Genomic DNA, 21,261 nt, shown 5'->3' on the forward strand with positions numbered 1-21,261 from the left:
CTAAGCTCGACATCGGACAAAACACTGCGCAGTATGGCGTTCAGCTGCGCAAGCACAAGGAGCGCGACGCAGCGGCCATGGAAGGTGCTGTTTCGTACAAGACCTCGGCTTGGGTTGAGCAGTGAGCCGGCCATGGGAAAAACCTCGGCGAGGTCACGGCCAGCGAGCTGAGGGGCGCGACGGCTAAAGGATTGAAGGCGAGGGAGCTTGGCCGGCGAGGTTGGCCGGTGGCGCTGGGGACTGCGCGGGAGGATGCGCGCGCAGGGGCTTGGCTGCCGGAAACAGGGAGCAGCGGCTGATGCTCCATGATTTAAACGGGGAAGAGGCAAGGAATCGGCTGGAGCTCACTGCGACGAGGGAATCGACGTCTAGACCGAGCACCATGGTGGACGACATCCATGGCGAGCAGAGCACGGCTTCCAGGGAACTCAGCCGCCAGCAGAGAGAGCCGGAGAGGGACGACCTGGGCGCTCACCAAGGGAGCTCTGCAGGGCGCGGCACAAATCCAAGGCACGCGAGAGGGAGAGAGCTGCACAGCCGAAGGCTCCATGGCAGGGGCTGGCCGACGCAAGGGGCTGGGCGCCATGAAAAATCCGGCCGAGCAGAGCTCGGAGCTTCGCAGCAAAGGAGATGGAGCAGGAGCCAAAGACGCAGTGTGAGAGAGAGAGAGCGCAGGGAGAACGATGCCGTGGTAAGGAGCCGCTCGGTGGTGATATTTGTAGGGATCCAGCGGCGGCCGGAGAAGATCTTTTTTCCACCTCCACGCGCGGATAGGAACAGAGGTTGAAGGAAGCGACAGATTTCCATGCACATACAGGATTTTTGTTCCAGGGAAGAGAGAGGATAAGGAACAAGGTAGTGCGGTGGCAGGATAAGATTAGAAGGAGGCTAAGCGTGGAGATACAGAGAATTCAGATTTTTTTTAGATTTTTCCTAATTTCTATTTTTTTTATAACGGAAATCGCAGATATTTTTGAATCGGAATTTTTAGCAATGAACACAGGCCGACACGCTACATAAATACACATTTTATTCTCTGGGTTTGGCGAATCAAATTATTTAACAATTGCTTATATCCGAAGATTTGGATCCGGGCGAGAAACAACAGACCGAATTAAACTGATTTCGGTACTGACAATTTGTTCTGCGTGATTCGACTAATATTAGCCGAAACCAGATCCGCTAATGTATACGCGATTTTTGTCGTCGAAACAGCGTGCTGAAGAATTAATTGAATTATATCCTCGCGTACGATTCGAATTATTTTGCATCGAGTATTTTAGTCGTCGAGTTTTAAACTAATTTGCTCGGAATAACAATCATCCAAGTGGGTCGGACTTCCGAATTTGTATTCGCGCGAGCGATGGATTTAAATAATCACCGGACGCACCGATTTTCAGAACAAATATGTTGTGAACAGCACGAAAACTTCGGAAGAGCCCGAATAAATAGAAGTAAAAATGATGTCGCACTCGCGACAAACGGAACAGATGCGATTTTAAAATCGCGATAGGCGAGGATGATTAAAATTTAAAAATCCGTTTTACCCACTGATATTGTGTGCTTAAATCCGTACTCGTTGTCGAGCGGAATATAAACACCTGGGGTGTTACAGCCCTCCCCCCTTAAAAGAATCTCGTCCCGAGATTCGGAACGAAAGACTTCTAAGAGTAGAGCAGCATGTAACCCATATCTATATCAGCGATAACTATGAGACATTTCCAATTAAAGGCGAGTGTCTCAGGATGTGGTTTCTCTACCGGACATAACATGTATCGCCTTAGGCTAATTTAGAAATGTCCACCAATAGAGACGATGGCTGCTAGAGAAACACATAAGGTTACATGTGTGCAGTTTGCTTTTTCTGATGACACTGTACTATCTGGGTCTATTGAGAAAACGGTGAATGCGCAATTTTACCCAAACAGGATCAGATGCACCATCTTGGGTAAAACACCCAGAAAGAGGTTTACCAATAGGTGGTTACAGTAAGTTCATAGCATAGGGGACGGGTGTGGATGTCGAATACTGTCGCGGTTAACATATGGCTAACCCGAGAATTCAAGTCCACGAAAGATGATATAGATTCGAGAAAATCACCAGCGGAGGGATCTGTAGATGCGGACTTTGTAACCAGTCCATTTTATCCAGCACTAGTCACGGCTTGACTTGATCACACATGCTAGAGAAGCACACACGAGGCGATCGAGGCATGACTAGAGCGATGACTAGGGGGTTACTGGTCGACTTAATCTCGATTCTTGTAAGTACTTTCTCAGGATGGTTTGAACCAAAGTGAGTTTAGACAACTCGATAAAACGATCTCTAAACTCAACCTTTGTTCCAAATGCAGTTACAAGTTAGTCAAAACCAACTTGTTGAACTACTTTTGACATTGAGCAAATCCTCTCAGTACCATCGGTAAGCCTATGGTCGAGAGTTCACATTTACTCGCAACAGGTCATGCATTTAGGTAGAAATGCATTTGGTCTGGTTGTTCATCCGTTTCTTCATGCGAGATGAACCGACTTAGTTGAAGAATACATGGATTAAAAAAGAGAGCGAATGAACAAACTCCTGCATCTCAGCAGCAGGGGAAATCCAATCTCCAATTTGAGAGCTAATCAGTTGTCTTCCAACACTAAAAGCTCCAAGGCTTCACCTTTACACAAACGATGTAAAGGGAACTTGTATGAGTAGTCACTACCAAGATCAAAGGAATAAGACCACACAGGAAAGTGGTATGCCCTTTTGATCCAACGGAGATGACAGATGTGGCTTGATCACTTGACAAACAACATAGAAATTGTTTCAAGGAAGGAGTCCACGGAAGATCACACATCGGTGTAGTTCCACAATGGATCATCATGACTAAAGACTTCGATACCAGCATACGCCAAGCAGCATAACCTTGCGTGTACATTCACAAGGGGCTCTCAGTTTCGCTGCGGCACCATAAGTCATTGCCCATGACACCATCACCGAACTAGCACCAATAATGAATCTCACGTGGTAAAACTAGATTGTGCCAAGATAACACATTGATATAGTCTCATAATGGATTACAACTACTAACCGTGATACCAGCGCGTGCCGAGCAGCACGACCATGTGTGTACATTCACAGGAGGCCCTCGGTTTCGTCACGGCACCATCGGTTTTAGTCATAACACCATTACTAGACATAACCAATAAGAAATCTCGTGCCACACTAATAGGTTGAGCAAGGGTGACAATATACAAAGAGATACTCCACTTGTAAGAATGATCACAGGTAGAGAGCCAAATAGATCATGGCCCGATGAAATGAATGACATGGCCATAACCTAAACTTGATGAAAGGAGTACGATGGGAGACTGTTAATTCAGCCCCAAACATATTTCTATGCCCATCGCAGAGATTACAAGGTCAAGGATGAGTATCTGATTAGATACGGAGGGAAAACAATCATAAAATTAAGTTGGTATGCCTTCGAGAAGGATGGGGAAACTAAAGGCATCAAACGAAGGAAAATGATGAGGTACGACTTTCCTAAGTTAGGTTGATAAAACAACGGTAGGATCCTCAAGAAGAAGCAAACTGAAATTAGAGGTATCAGCTTGCACCAACTGATTAAGGATATGGTTTAGGATGGGGACATGACTCGAGATTCTTGGTTTAAGCCTAGATACAATTTATGTTCAACAAGTAAGTTATCTAGGCATTTATTTGCATGGGTTTAGTCAAGGAGGGATAATGGTAAATTCAAATTTGGGTCTAGGTTTACCAGATAAGAACATGGCCTAATTTTGGGTTTAGGCAAACAAGTCACTAACCTTCTATCGATACATCAAGCACAAGAGCAAACATATAGCATCTAAACATAATACCTAAGGAACGGAGGACAACTATTTTATCGAAGTTCATAATTCAGCATTACACCATATTATCTACAATCAATGGTTACTAGAATAAGGATGAGAGAAGCAATTTGGGTGTATAGGTGACAAACGTGATGCAACAATCAGGATGCATGCTCGTCCTATACGTCCTCACTGATTTTTGCCAACATAATGTGGCAATAACGTTATATATCGGTGGCATACTTACGACTCTCACGGTATTTTGCTAGTCGTCAACTACACATACGTTTTCGAGGTTAGTGTACCTGCAGAAAATTCCATCACAGCCCAATTCCCAATGATGCGAGTCACACATGACAGTTTATAATAGTTTATACTCCATATATTGCTATATGGAGGCCAGCTCTTCATTAAGCACCGAGCCACGCATAGGCGCCGTTGCCACACTTTAACCATAGGGCAACTCATTATGGTAACTCACCTTCTTACCTGAGCGTAGGTGCGTCGTTACAAGTACATTACATTTTTCAGTATTCCCATGTCTGTATACCCATATACATCCATGGGGTACTGAATTCCCAGAAAAGTAATTACTCCACATCACAGCTTTCATATATACAAATATAGAACATGTATATAATCAAGCGCCACAATTAAGCATTCCCCTAGACCGACGGTTGTTCGGTCATGCTCTCACAACTCACCTTACCTTGGGCGTCGATCCATTCCAAACGGAATGGTTTTCAAAAATAACAATACACATGTATGCAATACCCACCCGGTTGTGGGTTAGTGGTTTTGAACTAAGCCACCTGATAGTCCTTAACTTAGGGCTTAACAGAGGATGTCGCTAGCATTATAGTTTTTTTAAAACTGTTTTTCAAAGCCAAACAATGTGTTTAGTTAAAAATAGGTTTTCTAAAACCAAAACTTTTGTTTTGAAGATACGTATGTGACCGTATACACTTAATCCTGCTCCGATACCAGCTGTGGCAGAACCTCCCAAGTTATTGGGCCCACATGCACCTGTCCTTGTCTCAAAGACCTCAGACGACTATGCATGTGCACCAAATAACTTAACAGGATCCGTCCGATTACCCCAAGGACATCGGATAAACCACTTACAACCAGAACCGCGGGATTAAGTAACACAAATCACACACAACAATATTATTGCAGCGGAAATCTTATTACCAAATTTTACAAGTTACAAAAATTTTATATTATTCTATCGGAGTGGTTATAAGTTTGAAATAGATGCTAGCTCAAAAGACCATCCTCAATAAGAAGTATAAGGGAGTTACTTAAACTTATAAGAAGGCCGAGCCCACCGGCACTTAACACCATCATCAGCAGCACAAAACTAGGACCTGAAAAACAACAGGGAATAAAACCCTGAGTATGGAATTACTCAGCAAGTCTTACCCGACTAAGGAAAAGACTCTCAAGGGTATGCTGGATAAATAGGAGTCAAGGAGAGGCTTTAGCAAAAATCAACTTATATTTTTGCAGAAGTAGCTTACTAACGTGAGTCCTTACTTTCAATCTTTTAACGCCATATTAAGTATTAATAGACTCCATTTGCATCTAGTCTAATTTCCATCTCATCAATACAACATCATTTTTATCCATAGTGTTCACATCCTGACTTTAGGTTGCAGGGCAGTGACCAAGTCTTCATAACCGCGAAGGTACGGCGATCTGAATCGATTATACTCAGCTGAGGATCTCCAATCACACGACATATGTAGCACTTAACCCTTGCATATGTCAACCCGCCACCGGGTTTCTTAAGACCGGATCAGGTTCACGCAAACCGAGAGCACAGATACACCACCGTCCAGCCTCTTGCCACGGAGGGTACACGCTACTCTCGCCACCGCTCCACGCCCATTTCGTGTTATCTTATTCCGGCCTTAGTCTGCCCGAGGCAAGGCTTACCCATGACGAGGCATGTGACCAGTTAAAGGGTCCTCGATCATCAAGCCTACATACGCGTTAATCCTTAATCAACCTGGGTAGAACATCACCTGTTCCTACCCCAAGTCTCAATTTAAGTATTTCCATCCTTAGGATTGTGTCTGTTCCTTAGGATGAAAGAGCATCACAGGGAACTTTGCAGTAAGATCCCACTATTGCTCCAAATGAAAATATTCTTGCAGGTAGAAGCCATCCTCTCCCGGGTTAAATTGAGGACAACCTTTATCCACAAGATCTAAGCAAGGTTAAGCATTTTTGTAAATCATAATTTTGATACTTCACAGAAGTATCGATAAAGGTATGGATATCAAGGAAAGCAATGCATCAAAGGGTTTCAAGCAATTCCTATAAACTTAATGCACATTTCACTAGACTTAAAGTGTGCGAAAAGTATTTAAAAACACAAGGAAAGGGGTTGCATGCACCGGGGCTTGCCTGAGTAACACTAGGTTAGTGTTGTTAGGTGACGTCCGCTTGACGAGTATTCTTTGACCGAGCACTTGCTTGATTTAACCATCTTCAGGTTGATTCATCAGCTTCAGCTTGCAGATTAGCCCACGCTTGGGGTCGACTTGGTTTTTCTTCCGCATCACGCGATTAATTAACGTACCTGAATGAAATGCATTATGCATATGAATGCATATAAACATGAATATTACAAACCTAAATAGTGCTATGCGATAGCGAATTTAAACATCTAGCGGCGAGGCGTTGTACTATTTTATACGAAAACACTAGTTATTGACGTACAACTACGCGTAATAATTACGCTTCTTGAACCTATCGCAAACATCACGAATAACAAACTATACACATTAAACATAATTAACCTAAACACAACTCATCAGCTAATTAAGTAAATACTAAATTTATTCCACGCATCATCGTTATACTTCACGTCGTAAACATAGAACTGATTCAAGCGTACTAGACCTACACGTCTACCTAAGCACTCCTTGTCTAATCTACGTTTTCATCAACTTAAGACATTTAATCGGTCACCGAACATAGAAAATAATGACTACTAGAGTCGAGCATCGACTACATCTTAATAAACAAAACTAGCATAATCCTGAAAAATATGATGGCTAGTCAATAAAAATACTAGACCTATCCTTCTCGTCACCAATTCAAACATACATCGCACATATGATACATCAACGAATATTTAATACAGCCACAACACATCCTAACCACGACAAGAAAATTATCGCATCTAATATACGAAACCATTCCATGCTTCGATCTATCATGGAGGAGCAGTGAATCACTCACCTCAAAAAAAATTTAATTCGGCAATTGAGGAATAGTGATAAATCTTCGGTTCACGCCTTTCGTCGAGCATCTAGCGAGCGTCACTCTTCGACTTTATTTTCTTCTTCATCCATAAAATTCTGGAGATCTTCTGGTTCGTCCATTTAACCAAATTTCTGGCAAAGGTTGAGGATGAAGACCGAGGTGGGCGTGAAAGATGGGAAAAAGGCTTGGGCGTCCATGTTTTTGAAGCTGCTGACCATGGTGAGAATGACTGGTGACGCATGGTGCACAGCATCGCGACGCCCAGCTGGGTGTGCACCAAGTATGGAGCGACCCAGCACGACATCCCGAGCGAAGCGAGCAGAGGTCAACGCAGGTCAACGCAGCTGGGAAGACCAAGCGTAGGTCACGGTTGGTACAGGAGTTGGACACCATGGCGAGTTGGAGACCGACAGAAAGCTCAGCGCGCGGCAAGGAACTCGACGTGCGCAGAGAAACAGAGACTGAGCTAAGCTCGACATCGGACAAAACACTGCGCAGTATGGCGTTCAGCTGCGCAAGCACAAGGAGCGCGACGCAGCGGCCATGGAAGGTGCTGTTTCGTACAAGACCTCGGCTTGGGTTGAGCAGTGAGCCGGCCATGGGAAAAACCTCGGCGAGGTCACGGCCAGCGAGCTGAGGGGCGCGACGGCTAAAGGATTGAAGGCGAGGGAGCTTGGCCGGCGAGGTTGGCCGGTGGCGCTGGGGACTGCGCGGGAGGATGCGCGCGCAGGGGCTTGGCTGCCGGAAACAGGGAGCAGCGGCTGATGCTCCATGATTTAAACGGGGAAGAGGCAAGGAATCGGCTGGAGCTCACTGCGACGAGGGAATCGACGTCTAGACCGAGCACCATGGTGGACGACATCCATGGCGAGCAGAGCACGGCTTCCAGGGAACTCAGCCGCCAGCAGAGAGAGTCGGAGAGGGACGACCTGGGCGCTCACCAAGGGAGCTCTGCAGGGCGCGGCACAAATCCAAGGCACGCGAGAGGGAGAGAGCTGCACAGCCGAAGGCTCCATGGCAGGGGCTGGCCGACGCAAGGGGCTGGGCGCCATGAAAAATCCGGCCGAGCAGAGCTCGGAGCTTCGCAGCAAAGGAGATGGAGCAGGAGCCAAAGACGCAGTGTGAGAGAGAGAGAGCGCAGGGAGAACGATGCCGTGGTAAGGAGCCGCTCGGTGGTGATATTTGTAGGGATCCAGCGGCGGCCGGAGAAGATCTTTTTTCCACCTCCACGCGCGGATAGGAACAGAGGTTGAAGGAAGCGACATATTTCCATGCACATACAGGATTTTTGTTCCAGGGAAGAGAGAGGATAAGGAACAAGGTAGTGCGGTGGCAGGATAAGATTAGAAGGAGGCTAAGCGTGGAGATACAGAGAATTCAGATTTTTTTTAGATTTTTCCTAATTTCTATTTTTTTTATAACGGAAATCGCAGATATTTTTGAATCGGGATTTTTAGCAATGAACACAGGCCGACACGCTACATAAATACACATTTTATTCTCTGGGTTTGGCGAATCAAATTATTTAACAATTGCTTATATCCGAAGATTTGGATCCGGGCGAGAAACAACAGACCGAATTAAACTGATTTCGGTACTGACAATTTGTTCTGCGTGATTCGACTAATATTAGCTGAAACCAGATCCGCTAATGTATACGCGATTTTTGTCGTCGAAACAGCGTGCTGAAGAATTAATTGAATTATATCCTCGCGTACGATTCGAATTATTTTGCATCGAGTATTTTAGTCGTCGAGTTTTAAACTAATTTGCTCGGAATAACAATCATCCAAGTGGGTCGGACTTCCGAATTTGTATTCGCGCGAGCGATGGATTTAAATAATCACCGGACGCACCGATTTTCAGAACAAATATGTTGTGAACAGCACGAAAACTTCGGAAGAGCCCGAATAAATAGAAGTAAAAATGATGTCGCACTCGCGACAAACGGAACAGATGCGATTTTAAAATCGCGATAGGCGAGGATGATTAAAATTTAAAAATCCGTTTTACCCACTGATATTGTGTGCTTAAATCCGTACTCGTTGTCGAGCGGAATATAAACACCTGGGGTGTTACAATATATATATATATATATATATATATATATATATATATATATATATATATATATATATATATATATATATATATATATATATATATATATATATATATATATATATATATATATATATATATATATATATATATATATATATACATGTGTCGCTGCCTTTGAATCCATCAAATGGGCATCAAATCTGACTATAGTCCACAGACCAATCTTCATATGAACCAAGTCACAAACACCTCTACATCTATACTACTCTATTAAGGCTGCAACGGGTAGGCTGCCTCTCTGGTTCTGCCTTTGGTAAATCTACACCGTCAGTCCGCTTCGGTGAATCTACACCGTCCGCCTCCGTTGCTGCAACCCACGCCCGCGTGCATCCACTCGTCTCCCCCCGCGAGCCGCCGCCACCCCGCCTCCCCTTTCCACGCGAACCACCGTCGGCCCCTCACCACTCGCGCAACCCCCTCCCCCGTCGTTCCTCCGTCCGCAGTCTCCCGGGACTCCGGGAGTGAAGATCAAGGGCCCGCCCGCATACCTTCTTCGACACCGTGGTGCTCCGATCTCCTCTCCACACCTCTCCACCACCGACAACCACCACCACCATGGCAGCCGCCTTCCTTGCGCATCTCTTTTGTCGCGCCACCACCACCTCTACCTCCACGGTGGCGGCCTCCCTCCGGCACCTCCTCACGGCCACCTCCACCGCCCTCATCCTCCTGTACCCGTCCCTATCTGCTCCGCCCACCAACAACCGCCCGCCCCATCCACCGCCTGTCGTGCCCGCCGTATAGCGTTGGTCATCCGACCCCGCCAAGCGCAAGCCCCGTCGCCGCCTAGAAGGAGGAGCAAGCCCCGCCGCCACCACCCTCGCGTTGCCAGCCCTCGCCCACTGCTCCCACCCCACCCCCGCCGTGAGAGAGGGACAATGTCGTGATTCCCTCCCCTAGCCTGCCCATGCCCCCACCCCACCCCGCCCCGCGACGCCCGCTGTCGAGGCAGCGCGCGCCCCTCCCCCACAGACACGCATGCCCCCACCCCCACCTACCCCACTGCCATGGCCGAGCCCCAAGACAACCACCGCCCCAAGCTCATTGGCCTAGGACTCGCAGGGGAGTAGGGGACAAGGCACTAGAGGATGTAGTTGCGAATCCGAAATTCTGGACAGGGTTGGTGAAGTAGATGATGGCGATGCTGACGAACTTCTCGAGCACGGGGCTGTAGTCAAGCAGGTGGTCGATGTCCCTAGCGTGGATGATGGTAGCACAGTCCAATCTCCTAGAGGCAGGGGAACATGGCGGCGCAGTCCCGCGAGAGCGCGACGGTGTCTGGAAAGCGCCAGAAGTCGAGGTAGAGGGTGCAGAGGGAGGCAAGGTGGAGGACGTCTACGAGGAGGCGAGGTTGACGGAGGTCGGTAAGTGGCGGTTGACGAGGATTATCTGCTGTCTTTTCAGTTACCTCTATAAGTGAGTTCTTGTTCTGAAACTGCTATCTTATTTCACATTATGGTTTAATTAATTAATAAATATGTTTAGAGTGTTTGTGCAAAGACACAATTTTTTTGGGTTTCAGATGGTCGACATAGTGGACATATTATACATGTTATGTCTGCAGTTGAGACTGAATCCCCTAACGGTGATAATGGAGACGTTACTGGAGAAAGAGAGTTAGCACCTATCAAGCTTTCAGGTTGTGGCATTCCCCTAGCTCTTCAATCATACATATTGTCTTTAAAGTATCTTATTCTTAGCTTAATTTGAGCACAAATTATAAATTTACGTGATGTATAAGAGAAATTGTCTATTGTGCGTAATTTGCATTGTTTTACTTTTCATTTGGCTCATGCTAACCTGTTAAATAAAATGAATTGTCAGTTCATAGATGTTTTCCATTGGTTGTTGTGTTAAACTCATTTTTCTCTACTATCTCTTAAGGACATAGTGTAGGCGTCCACACACCACGGTTCTGCCTCCTGCGACATCCTCCGCTCCGCTCATTCCCACCGCTCCCTCCCACGCCCGCGCATGGATATCTGTCGTGCCCTCGCCCCCAGAGCTCGCGCGCGCCCTCGTCGCTCCCGGCCGCACCATCTGCCGATGATGACGAGAGCCCAACCGGGTTTGGGGTGTTCTACTGTGAATGCTCCCCCATCCTCTGATCCAAGCGAAGATGGTGAGAAGGGGGTCGATGAAGGACTGATGATCCCTATCCTGATTCCTGAATAATAGTGGAATGTCAACAAGTGAGTGTATTCTCCTTCGCAAGGATGCTGTAAGAACTTCTGTTCCATGCTATATCTATGTTCTTACTTCTTTCAATGTCTTCCTTTGCACTATGCTATGATCTTTCTATGTCTATTAACACGTCCCCAAAAAATTCCAAAAAGGAGCATAATGCTTACGTTGGCATTTTGTAAGGCATCAATGTGCTGTAAATTTTGCTTCTGTTCCAATGAGTTTTTTTTCTTTTCATTTCAGACGTTTCTCTTTTGCTTTCCTGATGGATCTTTTCTTCCTTCAGGAATGCTGTATCTGTCTATCATCATATGAAAATGGAGCTGAGTTATCTGCTCTCCCCTGCAATCATCACTTCCACTGGCCTTGTATTACCAAATGGCTGCGCATGAATGCGACATGTCCACTCTGCAAGTATAACATTCTCAAAGTGAATGCCTGCAACTAGAGGATAAAGTGAATGCACTCCAATAACTATTCCCTGGTCAAATTAATGGTATGTGTGCATATAGGAGTGACAACTACATTTATATTTCAAACTGCTTTATTAGATTTCTAAGCTATAAACTACTACCTCCAGTAAAGAGTCAACGTTAGTTCCAGTTTACCACAGGCAAATGAATCTTGTCATAAACATCAAGTAATTTGAGAGAGTAAATATTTTTCAGAGATAATTTATGAACCAAATAGCTTGTCCTAAATGTAGACAAAGCATGCTTACATTGTTGAGCAGATGTTGTATTACAGTTGTATATATCTATTCTTTTGTTAGAAACATTAGTTAGCATGCCCTGTACGCTCGGTAAAGTCTTCTGTTTTACATACCCTGAATAATTTCGTTTTCTTAAACATGCTCTTTTACATTCCACTTTTTTGGTTTAGAAGGGGAATAATGATACGATACAACATGTAGCCAATTCACAAGCGGCAACAGTTTCAAGCATACTCAGTACACGAGTAACTTTTGGTCATATACTTGCATTTTATAATAGGTGCAGCTCTTCATTCTTAGGTATTGTACACGAGAAGGTCCAACTGCGGCTCACCACAGACCTAAAAGGTTAAAACAGCTAAACCAAATATATGCACGAACCATTTGTACTCTCCCAATTGCCTCTTCTCATGCCAGAGTAATTACTGTTACACCTTCCTACAAGGCATAAATCATCTTCTCATGATCAGAGAAGGCTTCCAGATCTGAAAAATCATCATGGAGTGACCAGGAGAAGGACTTGCTGCCACCTGCCCTCTTGATGCGGCGCTGTCTGTCTTCGCCAAACTTGAACCGTGGGCACAACAACGGATATGCTAGGAACAGGAGGGTTCCAATCATGATCGGCCCTCCGATGGCTGATACTGTGAAGGCCATCCAGGCATGCTGTGGGCCAACTACAACATATGCCAGTGAGGTAAAAGCCGCACCTGTGCTAAGGCATGCAGTCCACATGAGCTTATTTATGATCTTGATAACTTGCTTCTGGGCACTAGTTTCCCAGGCAACCAAAGTGATCTGCATGACGACCACCGCGAGGGAACTGAAGAGAGCAGTTGCATTCAGAAGGCAGAAGACACGAAAACCAGTAAGCTTGGCTATTTGAGCCTCACCAATGTCTCCCCCACTATTCACATCTTGGAAGTATTGACCTGGAAAATTGAATATGACAATGAAGGCAATGGAGGCAATCAAGGTTGCTACCATGGTGACTGAATTGATGGTGTTCTGAATAGCTTCTCTATGCAGTTTTTGCAATTCTTTGCAAATCCCAGTCACTCGTTTATTGGTCTTAGCATTCTCGCTAAGTTGTGTCTGAACATTGTGCTTGATATCACTCACAGTTCTCCTCAGTTCTGACGCCTCATCAATTTTCTCCACATTTCTGGCATTCTTTGCACCAGCCTCTGTCAACCACTCTATTATTTCCATTTTAGACTCACCATAAGGAACTTTGTCAGCCAAATCCATAGTTGTTTCATTTTGAATATTGATAGCATTAATTTCAAGTGATTCGTAGCTAAGAAGAAGTTGTACCATCTGAAAACAATAGTGACCAGTAAGGTAAAATAAACTTGGCAAGTCAAAGCAAAGCATCCTTGGAATCAAGTATGGACAATTCCCACAAAAATATAAACATATGTTCAGAGTTTGAGAACAAGGTAACTTAGAACCTAATTCATGTCTCGTCGTTAGCTTATATTCTGGCTAGCTTCTATACAGAGTTAGAATGTAAATACTCCATAAAATAGAAAAGCAATCCATCATTCTTCAAGTTTGTGGATGCTTATTTTTTATCTTTCTTTAATACTCAAGCTTCATTTAGGTGTTTTTGAGTCTGGTTATAAGGTGGTGTTTTGTACTGATATTTCATTGTTTACTTGAAGAAACCTCTGTCAGAGGAGCAGAATGCTTGGTGCTGTTTAAGTTGGCTCGTGTTATATTGCTCATGTTCCAAGCATACATATCCAACATATCGGTCACTTTTCTGTTGTGCCATTCTAAGTTAATATATGTAATGCTATTTCTGCACCGGTGTAGTTTTGATCATTGTCTTATGCAGCAATATCTTTATTTTCTTTGGAAAAAATCCTTTTATTTCGCACGGGATTTCCGATGATTCAATGCAGCTTTCATACTGTTTGTTCGGCTGCAGTATTTTCAGTGACACAGCCAATTTGCTTGTTCGCTTGCTGATGGCCTTGTTAATATGATGTCTGCCAACTTCTACCACTAAATTAAATTTCATGGAGCCTGATCTCGATGCTTAACGAAATCAGAGTTCGTCAAATATTTACCTATAAAAGCAAGTTGGATACGAAACCATGATCTGAACCAAAAAAACAAGTCGTTTTGGATTGATCATTTTGTCAGGGTGCCAAGAGTCCTGGAAGATACCATAAGTTTAACCCATAAGCCACATGCACATACACGTAAAATGTTCATCAATTCATGCCTATATAAAATACAATGCAATGTAGCAGTAATATATATATGATTTCAAACATTGCCAGGGAAACTTGTACATTGCTAGGGAAACTTGTACATTGCCGGTCGCCGTGCGCCAGTGCCCTATGGAGAATAGAACTGCTTCTGTTTCAACCTATCAACGCGGAAATGGTTGTGTAAGTGTGCTATTTTACTTGCGATTGCTGAAGCAAATGGACGCAATGTGTTGAATCACTTCGAACTGCATAGTTGGTTTGGAATGAAAATGATGGTTAGTCTATGGTGGGGTTTCCTTTTGTGTACTGTTCTAGGTCTTGTGAGTGATTTTTTTGGCACATAAACCATGCATTTTTTCTTTGTGATTTTTGCTCATAATGTTGGCATGAGACTGGTGGAGCTGATAATATGCTACAGGTACTTGAAAAGAAGCGATCTTTCAAACCACGTCATTTTGTTATTTGAAAAAACAAGGTCATATGTTTATCAAATGTGTGACCTCTTTCTACTGACATACGCAGATATAGATGTCGTACATGAGTATGCCACAAGACTCGAATTTGAAAAGGTCTCTGAACAGACTATATATAGATGAGTGCAAAGCAAATGTCACGACGCCGACATTTTTACTAAAGCAGCAATTTGTATAATTGCTACACTTCTCTGCAAGGGTTGAAGCAGTTGGGCTTCCTAAGGTTATGCCCTTCCTTCCTCGTTCTTCTCTACTTTAATTTATTATGTATGTATAAAGGTGTTTCTTTTTCAGATTTACTTGACATCATGCGTTAACCATGTTTTTCAGATGTACCGTATCAATACATGATGCCATTTACTAACTAGCCTAATATTTACCACTGACTGTGGTAGCAGCCAGTCACTGCCACAACAATTTATGGGTCATATGTACCTTGTGACTAGCTGCATTGCAATTTCTGGGTCATCTGTACCTTGTGAGTTGTTATTCATATCATCAACACCTTTTTCTTATGGATATGTGAATATGAATGTTTAGGTGTCCCTAGAAAGGCCACAGTGCTACAACAGCCAAAAGGTGAACTAGAGCAGGGAGAGAATACATAATTCTAGATTAGCAAGCTTTCTGTCAAGATATGCATGTACTTTGTTGATTAAATGGTGTGGCCACCTGTGCAATAGGTTAACTAGAGCAGTGAGAGAATACATAATTCCAGATTATCAACCTTTCTATCCAGATATGCATGTGCTTTATTAATTAAATGGTGTGACCACCTAGAGATAAAAATCGAGACCATATCACTGCAGGTGGAGTTCAGCTTGTTGTTTAGACAAAAAAACCGCAAATTAGTTTGCGAGATATCAGCATGCCTATTATGTCTAAATTAATCATAATATGCTATTTCAGTAGTAGGTTTGTTAGCAAGCTTTTTGAGGTCCAGGGTTTGAATTAGCCTCAAATAAACAAGGGTAAGGTTGCATAGAGATTTTGTTCCCTAGATACATAAATAGAAATCTGGTCATTTATTATCGATATCCTGACTATAGCTGCTGAATCCAACGGTGGGGATGGACCTAGCATGATGACAATTGATGACAATGTTTGGCTATTTGTTCTCAGTTGTTTTTAGCATGATGACACAGTGTTGTTCTACTAAATATCTGAGTTGTAGTTTGGCTATTTGTTCTCAATTGTTTTTTGGCGTTTGTGGCCTTAGTAACCTATATTTATTACTCTTATCAGATAGTAATTAATAGATTTTTCCAATTTTTTTCCCTCATTTCTGCTATTTTCTATCAATCTTTTAACCATTAGGGGTTTAGTGTAGCTTAGTATTTGATCTGGTTCAGCCTCAGGGTTGCTTAGATATTATATTTTCGTTCATGTTCGATTAGGTTGGCATGATGCTGGTACCTATGACAAGAACATTATCGAGTGGCCCAAGTGCAGTGGCGCTAATGGTAGTTTGAGATTTAAAGTCGAGTTGAAGCATGGGGCCAATGCTGGTAACACTCTTATCAGCTTATTATCACCTGTAACTTCATGATGATGGGTTACTCAACATTTTGTTTCATGACAGATCTTGTGAATGCTCTGAAGCTGATCCAACCTATCAAGGACAAGTTTTCAAGTGTTACCTATGCAGATCTGTTTCAGCTTGCCAGCGCCATAGCTATTGAGGTCCTCTAAAACGCTCCAGCTTAATGATCAAGTGATGGTCATTCATAAATTGCTTCATGTTAATGATGACTGTCTGACTGGTTCCTCTGGTTCTTTCATTTTAGGAAGCAGGTGTCCCCAAAATCCCTATGATCTATGGAAGGGTTGACGTTATTGCCCTTGACAATGCCCGCCAAAGGGGAGGCTTCCTGCGTCAGTGATAATGAATTTTTTACTGTTCTTAACTCATGCCAATTTTGGTTGAGTCTAACTTATAATTCAGAACCTAGAACATAGGGTTGTTCCTTTAGTTTGCTTTGATGTTAATCCAAGCATATTGTTGCAATCATTGCTTAGTGATTGAAACACCAAATAGCTATTTGATTCATTAACCTTGTATGGCTGTTCTTAGGGTTCTACCGCATAGCAAACTTGCAGCTAAGGGGTACCATTAAAAGTTAGCCAGGAAGTATATGCCGTATTCACATCCTCTACTTGCAATATTGCATCAGTGTTTTGTTCGTATTATAGTTTTTGGTTGTTTTTCTATAATTGTACTATGCATAATATTTTAGGTTGTTTTTCTGTAATTATAGTTAGAATCTTAGATGAACCTACAATTAAAGGTATACCTAGCAGTGGATATAGGATTGCTGTTGACTCGTCTTCTAAGCATGGTGAAGTTGACGTATCACATGAGCTTGCATCAACCACATTAGCAATGAACTATCAGGGCAATGATCATGATTTTGTACACACCTTTGGTGTCGCATCGCCTAATAAAGTGTCCACAAACTTGTGAGCCTTTTTCCGGTTCCAGCTGCAGATCCCACAGTAGGACCTATAGTTCTAGCAAATAAGTCTAAATGGTCACCAGAGCAGGGGCAACGCAGAATCAGGCGCCCATTCTATGTTGCTGAAGTAGAAGCACATGTGCTTGCAGTCAAAAAGCATGGAACGGGAAGATATAGTTTCCTATCCCCCCTCATTCGACCTAACAGAATTCCTTGGTTTCTATATTCTCACTAAAGCAAAAATATATGTCTTTGCATATATTCGCTACAGACAGTTCTTTAATAGAACAAGCTAGGTTTAGTGTATTTATATTTTATCAAAGTCCGTGTTTTTTGTTTATTTATGTCACTTTTACAATCACGCTTGTCTTTATAATTGCTTCTATTTGATTTTATTGTGAGGTGTTTGTGTTAACTTCGAGAGAACACCAACACTGTCGGCGTTTCGAGACCAGGGGTCCCTAAGCCGACGAGTGAGTGTGCTGCGTGCCCCAGCCCAGATGGGTCGAGCGCGTGGGCGAGCGCGAAGGGGGGAGAGGCGAGGTGGCCGGAGACGGGCGTGAGAGAGGTGGAAGTCCCGCGGCCTTCGTGTTCGTCCCGCGCCCAGGTCGGGTGCGCTTGCAGTAGGGGGGTTACAAGCGTCCACGCGGGTGAGGGAAGCGAGCGGCCCCAAGAGAGCGCCTGTCCCGTCCTCGGTCCCGCGCGGCCCACCTTCTCTAAGAAGGCCCTGGTCCTTCCTTTTATAGTCGTAAGGAGAGGATCCAGGTGTACAATTAGGGGTGTAGCAGAGTGCTACGTGTCTAGCGGAGGGAGAGCTAGCGCCCTAAGTACATGCCAATGTGGCAGCCGGAGAGATCTTGGCACCCTGCTGGCGTGATGTCGTGGCTGTCGGAGGAGCAACGGAGCTTGGCGGAAGGACAGCTGTCGGAGCGGTCGAGTCCTTGCTGACGTCCACCTGCTTCCGTAAGAGAGCTGAGAGCCGCCGCCGTCATGGAGCTTGGGAGGCGCCATCATTGCCTATCTGGCGGAGCTGGTCAGATGGGACACCGGTCTTGTTCTTTGCGGCCCGAGCCGGCTCGGGGTAGAGTGGTGATGGCGCTCCCTGTTGACGTGGTGGGCCCGCGCCCGAGGCCGGGCGACGTGGGGGCTCCTCCGAAGCTGGGGTCGAATCTGTCTTCCGTTGCCGAGGCCGAGTCCGAGCCCCTGGGTCGGGCGAGGCGGAAGTCGTTCGGTAGAGGCCAGGGCGGAGTCCGAGCCCTGGGGTCGGGCGAGGCGGAGTTCGTCGTCTTCCGGGGCCGAGCCCGAGTCCGAGCCCTGGGGTCGGGCGGAGCGGAGTTCGCCGTCTTCCGGGTCTTAGCCCGAGTCCGAGCCCTAGGGTCGGGCGGAGCGGAGTTCGCCATCTTCCGGGTCTTAGCCCGAGTCCGAGCCCTGGGGTCGGGCGGAGCGGAGTTCGCCGTCTTCCGGGTCTTAGCCCGAGTCCGAGCCCTGGGGTCGGGCGGAGCGGAGTTCGCCGTCTTCCGGGTCTTAGCCCGAGTCCGAGCCCTGGGGTCGGGCGGAGCGGAGTTCGCCGTCTTCCGGGTCTTAGCCCGAGTCCGAGCCCTGGGGTCGGGCGGAGCGGAGTTCGCTATGGCGCCCCTGGCGAGGCCTGACTGCCTGTCAGACTCACTCTGTCGAGTGGCACCGCAGTCGGAGTGGCGCAGGCGGCGCTGTCCTTCTGTCAGACCGGTCAGTGGAGCAGCGGAGTGGCGACGGTCACTTCGGCTCTGCCGGGGGGCGTGCGTCAGGATAGAGGTGTCAGGCCACCTTTGCGTTAAATGCCCCTGCAACTCGGTCAGTCGGTGCGGCGATTTAGTCAGGGTTGCTTCTTAGCGAAGCCAAGGCCTCGGGCGAGCCGGAGATGTGTCCGCCGTAAAAAGGGGGGCCTCGGGCGAGACGGAAGTCCCTCGAGGTCGGCTGCCCGAGTCCGAGGCTAGGCTCGGGTGAAGCGTGATCGAGTCACTCGTATGGACTGATCCCTGACTTAATCGCACCCATCAGGCCTCTGCAGCTTTATGCTGATGGGGGTTACCAGCTGAGAATTAGGCGTCTTGAGGGTACCCCTAATTATGGTCCCCGACAGTAGCCCCCGAGCCTCGAAGGGAGTGTTAGCACTCGCTTGGAGGCTTTCTTCGCACTTTTTTTGCAAGGGGACCAGCCTTCCTCGGTTGCATTTCATTCCGGTGGGTGCGCGCGAGCGCACCCGCCGGGTGTAGCCCCCGAGGCCTCGGAGGAGTGGTTTCACTCCTTCGAGGTCTTAATGCCTTGCGTAACGCTTCGGCTGGTCTGGTCGTTCCCTCATGCGAACTGGCCGTAGCCCGGGTGCACGGTCGGGGCCCAAGTTCTCGGGCTGGTATGTTGATGCTGTCAACGGTTCGGTCGGAGCCGGGTTTGCGAGAGCAGCCCCCGAGCCTCCGCACAGGGCGAGAGGACGATGAGGGACAGACTCGACTTTTTGCATACGCCCCTACGTCGCCTTTCTGCAAGGAGGAGGGGGGGAGTGCGCCATGTTACCCTCGATGGGCACCGAACATGGTGTCTCCGGTGAGCTGCAAGCGGGTAATCCGAGTGGACGTCCGTGCCCCGTTCGTTGGGGGTCGGCTAGGGGCCCAGAGGCACGCCCAAAAGTACCTGCGGGTGATCTGCCGGACCCGGTCCCCTGGCGACGGGGTCCGAGGGCTCGATGCCTCCCTCCGATGGGATTCCGTTACAAGATCGCTCCCGCTGGTCTCGGAAATGTCCTAGGGTACCTCGGGAGCGCAGCCCGAGCCTCGGTTATGTATCGAACGTACCCCTGGTCATCCCTCGCTCGGCGTCTGAGGCGACTGTGAACCCTTCGGGGGCCGGCCTTCGAACATCTGATCAGTAATGGGCGCGGAGCCCGAGTAGCCTGAGGCAGCCATGGAGCCCTTCGGGGGGCCGGCCTTCGAACCCCTCACCAGTAGTGGGTGTCGGGCCCACGCGATCTGAGGCGACTGTTGAACCCTTCGGAGGGCCAGCCTTCGAACCTCTGATCAGTAGGGGGGCTCGGAGCCTGGTTCCTTCACAGGGAAGGATCCTTTTCGGGGTATCCCCCTTTCCCGGTCCCTGTTGCAAGAGATAGAGAAAGAGGAAAAAGGGAAAAGGATACGAAATCGAACGACGTGGCGTACCTTTTTTGGCGCGGTTATTACGGCGAAGGCGAAGCGTCGTCCGCTTCCCCTGCCAGAAGCGCCGCCTGTCCTGCCGCGGAGTTAATGCGACGGGGCGAGTGGTTGGAGGGGCGGCCGTTGCGCGTGCGCGAGCCGTTCGAGGAACGGATCACGGGCGCACCGTCTTCACGCCGTGGGAGGAGGCTCTCTTGCTGTCCCCGGATGGGACGTGAGCCTGGCTGACGACGTGACTGCTGCTCCCGTCCGCCTGCCACCGTCATTACTGCCGGCCCACTTTCGGCCGCATTGACCGTCGCGCCAGGCTGGCGCCGCTGGGTCGTGCGCTGGGTCGCCTCAAGTCGCGGCATAGGCTCCGCAACCGAAGAGGTGCGACGGTGGCACAAGTGGCGGCGCGGCTGCTTGCATGCAGCAACTGGCGCGCTGGTTGCGTGACGCGTGGGCCTGGGCCTCCAAGCTGGCGTGTCAGAAGTCGGAGAAGCGCGTCCACCTGGCGCGGTTGCATGCCGCCTGCATGGCTGCCCGCCCCTTCCGCCCGTTGGTCTGGGCAAAAGTGGGGGGTCGCTTGTAACCGCTGGGCGGTTGTGCGCACCACGCGCGGCGGTTTGGCTTCTTCTGCTCGGAGCCGGTCTGCATGACATGCGGGACCTAGCCCCCGAGTCGCAGGGGTGGGCCTTGGAGCGTGTTGGAGAAGACTCAGCCCGCGGCGTTTGGGGGCGCACGTAGGGAGAGTTGCCTTTAAAAGGAGGGCGACCCCTTTCGGAAGGCAACCACATCTTCT

At 47.1% G+C, this 21,261-nt stretch overlaps 2 protein-coding genes across 2 annotated transcripts; both read right to left on the bottom strand.

The window, feature by feature from the left end:
• Positions 1-6,837: 6,837 nt before the first annotated feature.
• LOC100279830 (uncharacterized) lies at positions 6,838-8,255 on the bottom strand. Its single transcript, NM_001152784.2, has one exon. It carries the CDS (start codon positions 7,719-7,721, stop codon positions 7,203-7,205), a length of 519 nt encoding a protein of 172 aa, NP_001146256.1. The 5' UTR covers positions 7,722-8,255; the 3' UTR covers positions 6,838-7,202.
• Positions 8,256-12,579: 4,324 nt separating this feature from the next.
• On the bottom strand, positions 12,580-13,596 carry LOC103641660 (ankyrin repeat-containing protein). The gene has a single exon (XM_008664987.2). The coding sequence runs from the start codon at positions 13,516-13,518 to the stop codon at positions 12,580-12,582; it is 939 nt and encodes a 312-aa protein (XP_008663209.1). The 5' UTR covers positions 13,519-13,596.
• Positions 13,597-21,261: the final 7,665 nt, after the last annotated feature.

This window comes from Zea mays, chromosome 10 (genome assembly GCF_902167145.1).
Source record: "Zea mays cultivar B73 chromosome 10, Zm-B73-REFERENCE-NAM-5.0, whole genome shotgun sequence".
NCBI classification, from domain to species: Eukaryota; Viridiplantae; Streptophyta; class Magnoliopsida; order Poales; family Poaceae; genus Zea; species Zea mays.